The 12889-nt window shown below is 43.6% G+C and overlaps 1 protein-coding gene across 2 annotated transcripts in view; it reads left to right on the top strand.

The window, feature by feature from the left end:
- The first annotated feature begins 211 nt into the window (after positions 1-211).
- fam193a (family with sequence similarity 193 member A) overlaps positions 212-12889 on the top strand; it is a 312966-nt gene continuing 300288 nt past the window's right edge. For both annotated transcript variants that reach the window (XM_068029230.1, XM_068029231.1), the window contains exon 1: positions 212-751. In XM_068029230.1, the coding sequence (XP_067885331.1) occupies positions 593-751 (159 nt within the window). In that variant the 5' untranslated portion in view covers positions 212-592. The remainder of the gene's footprint in view (positions 752-12889) is intronic.

Genomic DNA, 12889 nt, shown 5'->3' on the forward strand with positions numbered 1-12889 from the left:
CAAGAAAAGACGTAGGCCTGTAGGGAGTGAACGACTAACAGGCATAAAGGAGGAAAAGAAAAGGGCTGGCAGGCTGAGAGTGGGGGAAGGGAGAGAGGAAGTGAAGAACTACAATGACCAGGATGCCTTGCGGGCAGCGAGCGGCGCAGGCGCAGTGAGGTGGAGCCGGTGCGGTGGCCGCCGGGATAGGGCCCTGCACTCGCCGCCATATTGGAATCAGTTCGGATCCTGTCAGAGCGCTGGGAGCGGGAGCGGAGCCCGAGCGAGCTTGCACCTAGAGCCGGAGGCCGAGACAGAGAACGGCTCTCACAGCTTCCCTCCCTCCCTTCACCCGCCCCCACCGGCGGAAACCTCCGAACAATATATAGGGGGGGGGGAAAAAAGAAACAAAAAGAGAGAGAGAGAGACAGAGGGTGGGAAGGAAAGAAGAGCCAAAGGAGAGGAGACGATTCTCTCTCTTCCCCCCCCCCCCCCCCGTCACTCCTCCACCCCGGCCCTCCCTTCCCCCAAACTCCCCGGACAGCATACTCCCTCCCTCGGCCAGATCAAGCCATCTCCTCCCCTTCACACCACCGCCACCCGGCCAGTCGCAATGAGCCCGGCCGACGCGAAACGGGCGAAGAGGAGGAAAAATAAGCGGGGCGGTGGCAAGACAGTGAGCCGTCAACAAAAAGCCCTGACGCCCTCGTCCAGCAATGGGAGCAGCGGCGGAGGAGGAGGCGGCGGGACCAACGGCACCTTACACGGGGAGGTAAATCGGGGAGGAATGCTGCTTCCAGTGTTACATACATACATATATATATGAAATATATAAGGCCTAGAAAAAAAACCCCACAGAACAAAAATTAGCTGGTGTGGCAGAGACAGGGACATGTAAAGGGCGTTGTAAACTCAGCCTCGGTCTCTAGGCCTTTGGTACCTGCAACTCTAAACCCTTTAACTCCCAACTAAAACCCCTCTTTACAGTTTAAAATAATGAATTCCCCCCCTCACATTCCCAAAGAGGCGCAAGTTACCTCTATTTAATCCAAGCTTGGTCGATTGAGTACATCCTTGTAGCTAACAAGATATTTTTTCCCCTTCACATATCAAGTATATTTCCATGGAGTGTATTAGTGAATTTTCCACTCCAAGCTTCTGAGAGGTGCAGTCTGATCATAGATTTCATCTAGTTTTAGTTTGTGCACTTTTTAAGTTTACATGCATATTTTTACAAGCCAATAGTGTAGTTTATTTGGATTTATGCACTTTCCATTATCTTTTCTAATCTGTATTTCAGGTGTGTTTATTTTTCTCTTGATTGAACAGTGTTTTATTGATGGTGCATGTAGTACTGTACAGGGAATTGCATTTAGAAGAATGATACTTTACATAACTACAGTATACTCAGGAATGCTTGCTGTGGCTATTTGACTGCAGGATATAAAATTTAAGGAGGATATTTTTCTTTGCAAAAAATGTACTAGGATGACGGGCAGTACACCTTATCAACAATATGGGTAATAAAATGTCTTTGTCACTCAAATTTACAAAGTGATTGAAGTGTGTACTGTAGTCTGGCAGTAAAACAAATTCTTGTTTACTTTGAACTTGAACACAGATTTTGGCAGAAGGTAGCACTTTCTAATGGGAACTCAGGTTTCATATACAAAGTCAACTTTTTGTGTGCAATTTTGATCTTGAGGAAAACTGTTGTTTGATTTTCCAGTTTGAAATAAGTCATCCATGTCTAACAAAGACTAGCTTAACAAACACTGTGCTGTGCTTTTAGAAATAAAGGGAGAAGAAATAATAGTGTTTGAAAAAAAAAACCTCTTGAAGTTACCTGCCTGACATCAGGTGCAGAAAGATCTCAGAGGCTTGTTAGATCAATAATTTGCATTTATGTAGTACCTTTAACATAGGAAAACAGACCAGGATGCTTCATTGGACCATAATAGACAAATGTCGCTGAGTCAAAGGGGTAGTGACTAAAGACTTGGTCAACGAGATAGGTTTTGATGAGGGTCTTTAAGGAGGAGGAAGAGGTTTAAGGAGGGAATTCCAGAACTTGGGGCCTAGATGGCTGAAGGCATACCTGACAATGGTGGTCAAAGGGATGCGTAAAAGGCCAGAGTTGGAGTGATGTCTTGGAGGGATTTGAACACAAGGAGGAAAATTTTAAATATGAGGTGGACTGGGAACCATTGTAGGTTAGTAAGCACTGAGGTGATGAGTGAATACGACTTGGAGCGATTTAGGATATGGGCTGCACAGTTTTAGATGAGCGCAAGTTTATGGAAGATGGAAGTTGCAAAGCTGGCCTGGAGAGCATTGGAATAGTCGAGTCTGGTAGTAGCAAAGATGTGAATGAGAGCTTCAGCAGCAGTGTGGGCTGAGTGGAGACAGGTGATTCGGAGGTGGAAGCAGGTGGCCTTTATGAGCTTTGGTTTAAGAATCATGAATTAACATATGGCAGTCCAGACATATAAATGTAGCCTACCTTAAAAGTCACAACAGATCAGCTTACAAAACAACAAAAACATAATTTGGTTTTAGTATTGACTATTTGCAGTTTCCCCACTATATTCATTGCAAACAATCTGTTGCTAAAGGCAATCTTGCATTTTTTTTATGGTCTTTGGTCTGACAGCACCCTCCCACCCACCTCCCCCATTAGCAGTTTCCAAAGTTTGTGTACAGTAGGTTAGAAATGACATTTCATGTCCTGATATAGAATGGTTTGCTTAGCTATTTTGCTTAGATGTGTGCATTTATGCTGTAAATCTTATGTAGTATTCCACATTTTTAACTTCGCTATTTGGATCCTTCATAATTTCACTGTTTGGACCCTAATTAATAATTTCTTAAGTTATGAGCTTTGAAAACTGACCTTTTGTCCTTAGCTTCCTTTGTTAATTCTGTTTAAACCTGTTTATTATGGACTTCCCAATCTTGGTCATTGAGGTACTTAATTTGGAGAAATTTGGGTAATTGAATAAATATGTATACATTTTGTGTATATTGGGGTTGTTACCAGATAGTCAGTTTGATCAGTTGTAAGTGATGTGATTTAGCTAATGTAAATTGTTAAGCGCACACGTGAGTAGAAACTGCTGTGTGATGTAAAGCAACAATGTTATCACTTTTAAGACATGAGATCCTTTTGCAAGGTGGCTGAGTTGTTCGCAGGTGTGCACTGAAATGCAGAGACTTTAAACAGTTGGGTGGGGGTGGAATCATAAACCATATAAGAAAAGTTTCATTTGCTTCTCGTCGATTGAAGGATTGACACTTTGATCAGGGAACCAGTCAATTAACATTGTGTTATACGTTATCAGAAATCCTGTTGTGTAGGATGTGTACTTATGACTGGTTATTTGCAATGGCTATTTCATGTTAATGGCGCACAATGTGACAAATTGAAATTGCTTTTGTTGACCAGTTATTTTAAGATTTAAATTTGGGATTTGGGAACCTTTAAAATAATTCATTCAGATATCTAAAGCTGACTTTTAAAGATTGATGTCTAAGTTTTGTTTTCAAGAATGACCATTATCAATCTAAGCATGGACATCATATAATTTTTAGACTCTGGTGTTCAGTACTTCTTGATGTGTGCATTTGAAGGTTTAATTGGTACAATCGGGTACGATCTACTTGAATGGCAGAGCAGCCTCGAGGGGCTGAATGGCCTACTCCTGTTCTTGTGTTTGGAAAAATGACTTTTGGATGTGAGGTACTACAGTTTTACAACACTTTGTGGTTTGAACATCAATGCCAACAGAAGTTAGTATTTCTATTATTACTGATGGCTTCTGTATAATTTTCTGACCAATGTAGCACCGTTTAAGCTAGTCTAGTTTCTTTAACTCAAAGATCCCAACTGCAATGAAAATTATTGCACGTGCATTATGTCAGTTTGCTGGGAAAGGCAATTGAGTAACGTAATAACAAACTGCAGCGTTTGCCCTGCTGTTTGAATCGAATGTTTCATTCCTCTCTGCACGTCAAATTGTCGATCGTACCAACAAAAGTTAATGCATCGCATCGGAAGAAACCAGTCTATTTACCATTAAATGCTGTGTATATTATGTGAAATAATATAATTGCACCATGATGGTGCCATGTGCAGTTTTGGGTGCTTAAGGATAGGTGCCATGGAAAAGGTGCAATTTAGATTCACTAGAATGACACTAGAAAATTAAGGATTGTATTTATTGAAGTTGATGAAGTTATGGGTGAAGTGGAGAGGAAACTTATAGAATTGTTGAAAATTGAGAGGATTTGCGAAGGCAAAGAGTGAAAGTTTTCACTGGTGTTTCAGTAGCAATAAAACTCAAGATTAGTGCAGAAAGAAAGGAAGAAGTTAGAAGAAAAAGAACATAAGTGGGAGCAGGAGTTAGCCCATACGGCCTGTGGACCTGCTGCGCTATTCACTAAGACCATGGCTGATCATCGACCTCAAGATCACTTTCCTGCAATATCCCCATGTCCCTTGATTCTCTTAGGGTTCAAAAATCTATCGATTGCAGTCTTGAAAATACTCAACTACTGAGCATCCACAGCCCTCTTCGGTAGAGAATTCCAAAGATTCACAACTCTGAGTGTAGAGACCTTGCCTCGTTACAACAGTGACTACATTTCAAAAGCATCTAATTGGTTGTAAAGTGCTTTGGGACGTTCTGAGGTGGAAGGTGCTATATAAATGCAAGTTTCTCTTTCATCTCAGTCCTAAATGGCCGATCCCTTACCCTGAGACTATGACCCCTAGTTCAAGACACTCCAACTAGAAAAAACGCGTTCACGCAAAAAATTATTGGGGTATAGTATCGCAAATGCGTATTAAAGAGGGAATGAGATAAATATTAGAGGAATATCAAAGGGTCCAAGGAAAGACTGAGTAACTAAATTGGAATAGAAGGCTCTGGTGATAAGTTAACATTGGAACTGATACAGTGGGTCAAATGACCTGCACTGAAATTTCTGTTGGTTTGTATGCAACTCTCCAATTCTGACTGCCAGGGCATGCAGCTATGAAATGGCACTGCTGTCGTCTTGGAGAACAATAGTATCACGTTGCTTTATAGAAATGAACTGAACTCGCTTAACACATATACTCGTTACCTGGAATTGACCCTTAATTAAATATGAAAGCAATAATTTTTTGTGGTTTAGATTTAGTCATATGATTCTAATTTGGGATAATATCCTCATCTGAGTTTCTGGCACATTCTACTGCTGGGTACTTCAGAAGTTAAGTTGATATTTTGTGAATTTCTGCCTTTCAGTTTAACTGGAGGCTAATATTTCAGAGAAAGTAAAATCGCTCAATATGTGGGACAGCAATGAGTGAAACTACAGTGGAGTTCAGTTTCATAAGGTAAAAATGGAAAGTTCTCATGCCCTGCAAGAAATTCCACACAAGCCCTATAATGTAAACTCAAAAATGGACTTCATCCGTCCGAGGGAAACCTTCAGAAAGTGGAACCTAAAGCCTGCATCCTCGCCAGCTTTATTACTCCTTCACTATTATCACCTGGCTGCACTTGTTAGAGCTATTTTTTTTCTATTTATTCATTCTTAGATGTGAGCGTTTATTGCCCCTCCCTAATTGCCCATGAGAAGGTGGTGATGATCTGCTGTAGTCTGTATGGTGAAGGCACTGCCTCAGTGCTAGCGGTTTTCTGATACAACTGCGTGACTTGCTAGGCCGTTTCAGAGGGCAGTAGAGTCGACCGCACTATGCTGGGTCTGAAGTTGCATATCGGCCAGACTGCGTAAGGATGACAGATTTCCTTCCCTAAAGGACATTAGTGAACCAGTTATGTTTTTATGACAATCAGTAGTTTTGATGTTGACCATTATTGATACTGTCTTTTTGTTCCAGATTTAGTTAATTAATTGAATTTAAATCCCCCAACTGCAAGTGGTGAGATTTGAATTCATGTCTCTGGATCATTAGTACTGTAACATAACCACTGTGCTACCATACCTATCACAATCAAATCCAATTTAAAAATATTGTAATGTAGAGAGAGTTGTAATTCAGTCAGTTTCTATCTTGGTTTACATATGTGGTTTTATATCTTCGTAAGATTGTCTTTCACAGGTGCACAGAGGAAAGTTGCATCACTCAGTATAGGAGCATGTAATTGTACAGGATTGAGGAGCTTGGAGGAAGAAACTGTTGCCTTCCATTCATGGTATCAACATTTAAAAACAAAATTCAAACTGTACACTTACATTTCTCGACTGCTTTCAGGAAAAGATATTTTGTCCTCTGTTTTCACCCTGCATCCCTCCTGTTGTGGCTGTCCTAGACCAATGTAGCCTTGCGCAGCTGAGACTCTGCCTGGTCTAAGCTCTGACCTCACTCTGACTGCTGTCAGTGCTAATTCTTTGACAGGAGGCTCAGCTCATCTGCTGAAACTCTCATCCATGCCATTGTTACCTCTAGACTCGACTATTCCAGTGCTCTCCTGGCTGGCTTCCCACCTTGTAAGCTTGAGCTCATCAGACTCTGCTGCATGTGTCCTAACTCGCACCAGGTCTGCTACACCCATCACCCCTATCCTCGCTGACCTGCATTGACTTTCATTCTGGCAATGCCTTGATTTTAAAATCCCCTTCATGGCCTCGCTCCTATCTCTGTAACCTCCTCTAGCTCTACAACTCTCTGAGACTCTCTGTACCTCCAATTCTGGGTCTGGTGAGCATATGGAATTTTCATCACTCCACCATTAGCAGCTGTGCCTTAAGCTGTCTAGGCCCTAAGCCATGGAATTCCCTCCCAAACTCATCTGCCTCTCTACCCCTCTCTCCTTGAAAACATTTCTCGAAACTTATCGCTTTGACAAAACTGTTGGTGACCTGTTGTAATATGGATGGTGAAAATTTTATTTGAAGTTCTTGGGACATTTTACTGCATTAAAGGCACTAATTATTGAGAGTTATTGAGGTCTGCTTGTTATGTAGGGGAGATAAAGCTGCTTCGTGGCCTAACGGTTTGAGAGGAACATCTAGTAAGAACATCGATTGTGCTGGTTATGTTCTCTGTTTACGGAGTTGTGGTGATAGCAGCTGAGTGGAAATCATTGACGAAACCTGTGCCACTCTTCGATACCAAGGTGATACCAAGTTTGGTACTGCCGTCATTTGACAGGAAAAACTGATAGTGATGCCAAGTTTGACCATCCATTTGATGGCCTCCTGAGATGCTGAATGGAGAAATGAGGTGTCTCCTGCAACAGATCTTAGTGGCAGATTGATGTGATGGGTTCCATGGTCTGAGAATCATGGCTGCGATTTCTGGTGTTGTGGGTCTTGGAAGGATAATGAATTTAAACAAAAATTGGGAAATGAGTGGTCCCATTGAAGACTTAGCTACTAGCTATGCCTTGGATACATTTAATGGCAGTTCAAATATTTGCCATTCCTTGGTGTTAATTTTCTTAAATGGAGTATAAATTGTAAAATACATTTCCTCCCCACACCCTATCATACTGGATGTCCTTCTAGACTGCATTGCAGATAGAAGAGATCTCTATTCAGAAATGAACATGCCTCACAAATGTATTAAATGCTGATACGCAAAACATTGACTGTGAGCTGATTTTTAGGCTAGCTGACTTGATTAATTTCAGAGCTCTGTTTATATTTTACAGGCAGTGTGACAGTGTTTTGAAATACCAGCTGAGACTTGAGTTTGACTTGTGGATATTTTACGGTCAGACAGTCCGATGGGAAAGTTTTATTGCTGGAATGATCAAGAGGGAGGAGAAAGTGGCTGGAGAATAATAGGTGTTGGCCCTCCTCACACTGCTAAAATGTTGCTCTGGGCACTTTAACTCAGAAGGAGCATTGATGTCTGCTGACAAAAAAGGATGAATTGGGATGAAATGATGGGACATTAGCTATTGTTTTATTTAAATTAGTGGGAAACAGGGTTGTGTCAGGTTGGTGGTGGGAGTGGTGGTGGTGTGTTAGCACACTGTTCTTTCACTTCAAAGACCGGGATTTGAAACCAGCCCACACTGATAGGCCGTCTCTGGCTGGAAGGATCCTAAGTGAGTAGATATCTGCAGTCTGAAGCTCATTATAAGACTGTTAGTTGTGGGTCAGTAGATAACACTCTTGCTGCTGAGTCAGAAGGTTGCTGGTTCAAGTCCTACTCAAGAGACTTGAGCACAGAAACCTACGTTGACATTCTAGTGAAGGACTGAAGGAGCACCGCACCAACGGAGGTGCAGTCTGTTGGATGAGATGTTAAGTGACGTCTGCCTCCTCAGGTGGCTGCAGAAGATCCCAAGGCGATATTTCAAAGAAGGTAACGGGAGTTCTCCCCAGTGTTTATTTATCCATCAACCAAGATCATTAAAGTAGATTATCGAGTTATTATCTCACTGCTGTTTGTAGCACTTGCTGTATGTAAATTGGCTGCCACATTTCCTACCTTACAATTGTGACTGCACTTCAAAAGTACTTCGGCGAGCAAAGACTTTGGGAACACAAGAAATAGCAGCAGGTGTCGACCATATGGCCCATCAAGCCTCATCCACTATTCAATACGATCATGGCTGATCTTGGGCTTCAGTTCCACTTTCCTGTCTGCTCCCCATATCCCTTGATTCCCTGCGAGACCGAAAATCTATCTATCCCAGCCTTAAATGTATTCAGTGATGGAGTATCCACAACCCTCTGGGGTAGATAGTTCCAAAGATTCACAACCCTTTGAGTGTAGTAATTTCTCCTCATCAGTCCTGAATGATTGGCCCCTTCTCCTGAGACTGTGCTCCCCGTGTTCTAGATTCCCCAATCAGTGTAAATTTTCTCTCAGCTTCTACCCATCAAGCCCTTTCAGAATCTTGTATGTCTCATTTAGATTGCCCCTCATTCTTCTAAACTCCAGAGAATATAGGCCCAGTTTACTCAGACTCTCATCATAGGACAACTCCCTCATCCCAGGGACAAATTTAGTAAATCTTCAATGCACTGTCTCCAGTGCAAGTATTCCTTTCTTAAATGTGGAGATCAAAACTGCACACGGTATTCCAGGTGCGGTCTCACCAAAGCCCTGTACAGTTTTAGTAAGACTTCTTTATTCAGTGGAAGGAACCATAAAAATGCAAGCTTTTATTTTCCATTCCATGATAAATTGCTGTAAATTTGACACTAATCGCACTTGGTATAGCCATGAAGATAGCTTGCAGTAGGAACTTGTATACTGTGGAAAGCTCTGTTGAGGTTGTGGCAGTGCCAGGGGAGCTTTAGTCTGCATCTAACCTGTGTTGAACTTGACCCAAGAATGTTTAAGGCTACAACTATGTATTTTATCATAACTCAGTGGGGCTGGACTTTGGTCTTTCTATTCTGTACCACTCAAAATCACACAAAGTAGTGTATTTATCTATTAGGGAAGCTCAAACGTTCTGTAGCAATGGTTTGTTGTTAATGGCTACTTTTGAATGGATCGCTGCAGGGTGAATTTTAACAGAGTAAAGCAACTGAATCCATGCTTGTATTATATTTGGTGTCTGAACAATATTTATCAACATTTCATCCTGGCATGGTGAAACAACAAAAGAACATGAGTTAGAATGTAATGGTTCTTTGAATTAACGGAGAGGGCTGATGAGGGTAGTGCAGTTACCATATGATTCTCACCTCATTTTCAACATTATTTTCACATGCCAATATCGAAAATGCCAAATTGAAACAATTTGGGTGACACTTATCTGTTGCATATTTACAGTGTTGCTTTTTTATTCATTTGGGGGATGTGCGCGTCGCTGGCTAGGCCAGCATTTATTGCCCATCCCTAATTGCCCTTGAGAAGGTGGTGGTGAGCTGCCTCCTTGAATCACTGCAGTCCATATGGGGTAAGTACACCTACAGTGCTGTTAAGGGAGTTCCAGGATTTTGACCCAGCGATAGTGAAGGAATGGCAGTATAGTTCCAAGTCAGGATGGTGTGTGGCTTGGAGGGGGACTTTCAGGTGGTGGTGTTCCCATGCATCTGCTGCCCTTGTTCTTGTAGGTGGTAGAGGTCGCAGATTTGGAAGGTGCTGTTGAAGGAGCATTGGTGTGTTGCTGCAGTGCATCTTGTAGTTGGTACACACTGCTACCACTGTGTGTCAGTGGAGGAGGGAGTGAATGTTTGTGGATTGGGTGCCAATCAAGTGGCTGCATTGTCCTGGATGGTGTTGAGCTTCTTGAGTGTTGTTGGAGCTGCACCCATCCAGGCAAGTGGAGAGTATTCTATCACACTCCTGACTTGTGCCTTATAGATGGTGAACAGGCTTTGTGGAGGCAGGTGAGTTACTCACTGCAGGATTCCTAGCCTCTGACCTGCCCTTGTAGCCACAGTATTTATATGGCTACTCCAGTTCATTTTCTGATCAATGGATGTTGATAGTGGGGAATTCAGTGATGGTAATGCCATTGAATGTCAAGGGAAGATAGTTAGATTCTCTTGTTTGAGATGGTCATTGCCTGGCACTAGTGTGGCGCGAATGTTACTTGCCACTATCAATCCAAGCCTGGATAATGTCCAGGTCTTGCTGCATTTCTACGCGGACTGCTTCAGTATCTGAGGAGTCGCAAATGGTGCTGAACATTGTGCAATCATCAGTGAACATCCCCACTTCTGACCATATGATTGAAGGAAGGTCATTGATGAAGCAGCTGAAGATGGTTGGGCCGAGGACACTACCCTGAGGAGCTCCTGCAGTAACGTCCTGGAGCTGAGATGATTGACCTCCAACATCCTCCTTTGTGCTAGGTATGACTCCAACCAGCGGAGGGTTTTCCCCCTGATTCCCATTGACTTCAGTTTTGCTAGGGCTCCTTGATGCCATACTCAGTTAAATGCTGCCTCGATGTCAAGGGCAGTCACTCTCGCCTCACCTCTTGAGTTCAGGTCTTTTGTCCATGTTTGAACCAAGGCTGTAATGAGGTCAGGAGCTGAGTGGCCCTAGCGGAACCCAAACTGAGCATCACTGAGCAGGTTATTGCTAAGCAAGTGCTGCCTGATAGCACTGTCGAGGACACCTTCCACCACTTGACTGATGATTGAGAGTAGACTGATGGGGCGGTAATTGGCCGGATTGGATTTGTCTTGCTTTTTGTGTACAGGACATACCTGGGCAATTTTCCACATTGCAGGGTAGATGCCAGTGTTGTAGCTATACTGCAACAGCTTGGCTAGGGGTGCAGCAAGTTCTGGAGCTCAGGTCTTCAGTACTATTGCCGGAATGTTTTCAGGGTTTATAGCCATCGCATAATCCAGTGCCTTCAGTTGTTTCTTGATATGCGGAGTGAATCGAATTGGCTGAAGACTCGCATCTGTGATGCTGGGGACTTCAGGAGGAGGCTAAGATGGATCAACCACTCGGCACTACTGGCTGAAGATTGTTGCAAATGCTTCATCGTTGTCTTTTGCACTGATGTGCTGGGCTCCCCCATCATTGAGGATGGGAATAGTTGTGGAGCCGCCACCTCCAGTTAGTTGTTCAACTGTTCACCATCATTCATGATTGGATGTGGCAGGACTGCAGAGCTTAGATCTGATCCATTGGTTATGGGATTGCTTAGCTCTGTCTATCGCATGCTGCTTACACTGTTTGGCACGCAAGTAATCCTGTGTTGTAGCTTCACCAGGTTGACCCCTCATTTTGAGGTGTGCCTGGTGCTGCTCCTGTCATGTTTTCCTGCATTCCTCATTAAATCAGGACTGGTCCCCCCCCCCTGGCTAGATGCTAATGTGGCGTGGGAAAATGCCGGGCCATGAGGTTACAGATTGTGATTGAGTGCAATTCTACTGTTGCTGATGGCCCACAGCGCCTCACGGATACCCAGTTTTGCATTGCTAGATCTGTTCGAAATCTATCTCATTTAGCACGGTGATAGTGCAACACAACACAGGTGGTGGGTGTCCTAAATGTGAAGACAGGATTTTGTCTCCACAAGGACTGTGCGGTGGGCACTCTTACCAATACTGTCATGGACAGATGCATCTGTGGCAGGCAGATTGGTGAGGACGAGGTCAAGTATATTTTTCCCTCTTGGTTGACTCACCACTTGCCACAGACCCAGTCTTGCAGCTTTGTCCTTTAGGACTCTGCCAGCTTGGACTGTAATGGTGCTCCCGAGCCACTTTTGGTGATGGACATTGAAGACCCCCACCCAGAGTACATTCTGCGCCTTGCCACCCTCAGAGCTTCTTCCAAGTGCTGTTAAATATGGAAAAGTACTGATGCATCAGCTGAGGGTGGGGTGGGGGGAGCGGGGGTGGTGGTGCAGTAGGTGGTAATCAGGAGGTTTCCTTGCCCATGTTTGACCTGATGCCATGAGACTTCATGGGGTTTGGCGTCGATGGTGAGGACTCCCAGGGCAACTCCCTCCTGGCTGTATACCATTGTGCTGCCACCTCTGCTGGGTCTGTCCTGCTGGTGGGACAGGACATACCCGGTGATGGTGGTGTCTGGGACATTGTAAGGTATGATTCGGTAAGTATGACCATGTCAGGCTGTTGCTTGTCTAGTCTGTGGGGCAACTTTGGCACAAGCCCATAGATGTTAGTGAGGCAGACTTTGCAGGGTCGACAGGGCTGGGTTTGCTGTTGCCGTTTCCGGTGCCTAGGTCGATGCTGGGTGGTCTGTCCGGTTTCATTTCTTTTCTTAGACCTTGTAGCGGTTTGATGCAACTGAGTGGCTTGATGGGCTATTTCAGAGGACATTTAAGAGTCAACCACATTACTGTGGGTCTGTAGTCACATGTAAGCCAGACCAGGTAAGGACAGCAGATTTCCTTCCCTAAAGGACATTAGTGAACCAGATGGGTTTTTACAACAATTGACAATGGTTTCATGGCCATCATTAGACTAGCTTTTTAATTCCAAATTTTTATTA

Source organism: Heterodontus francisci, chromosome 4 (genome assembly GCF_036365525.1).
Source record: "Heterodontus francisci isolate sHetFra1 chromosome 4, sHetFra1.hap1, whole genome shotgun sequence".
In the NCBI taxonomy this organism is placed as follows: domain Eukaryota; kingdom Metazoa; phylum Chordata; class Chondrichthyes; order Heterodontiformes; family Heterodontidae; genus Heterodontus; species Heterodontus francisci.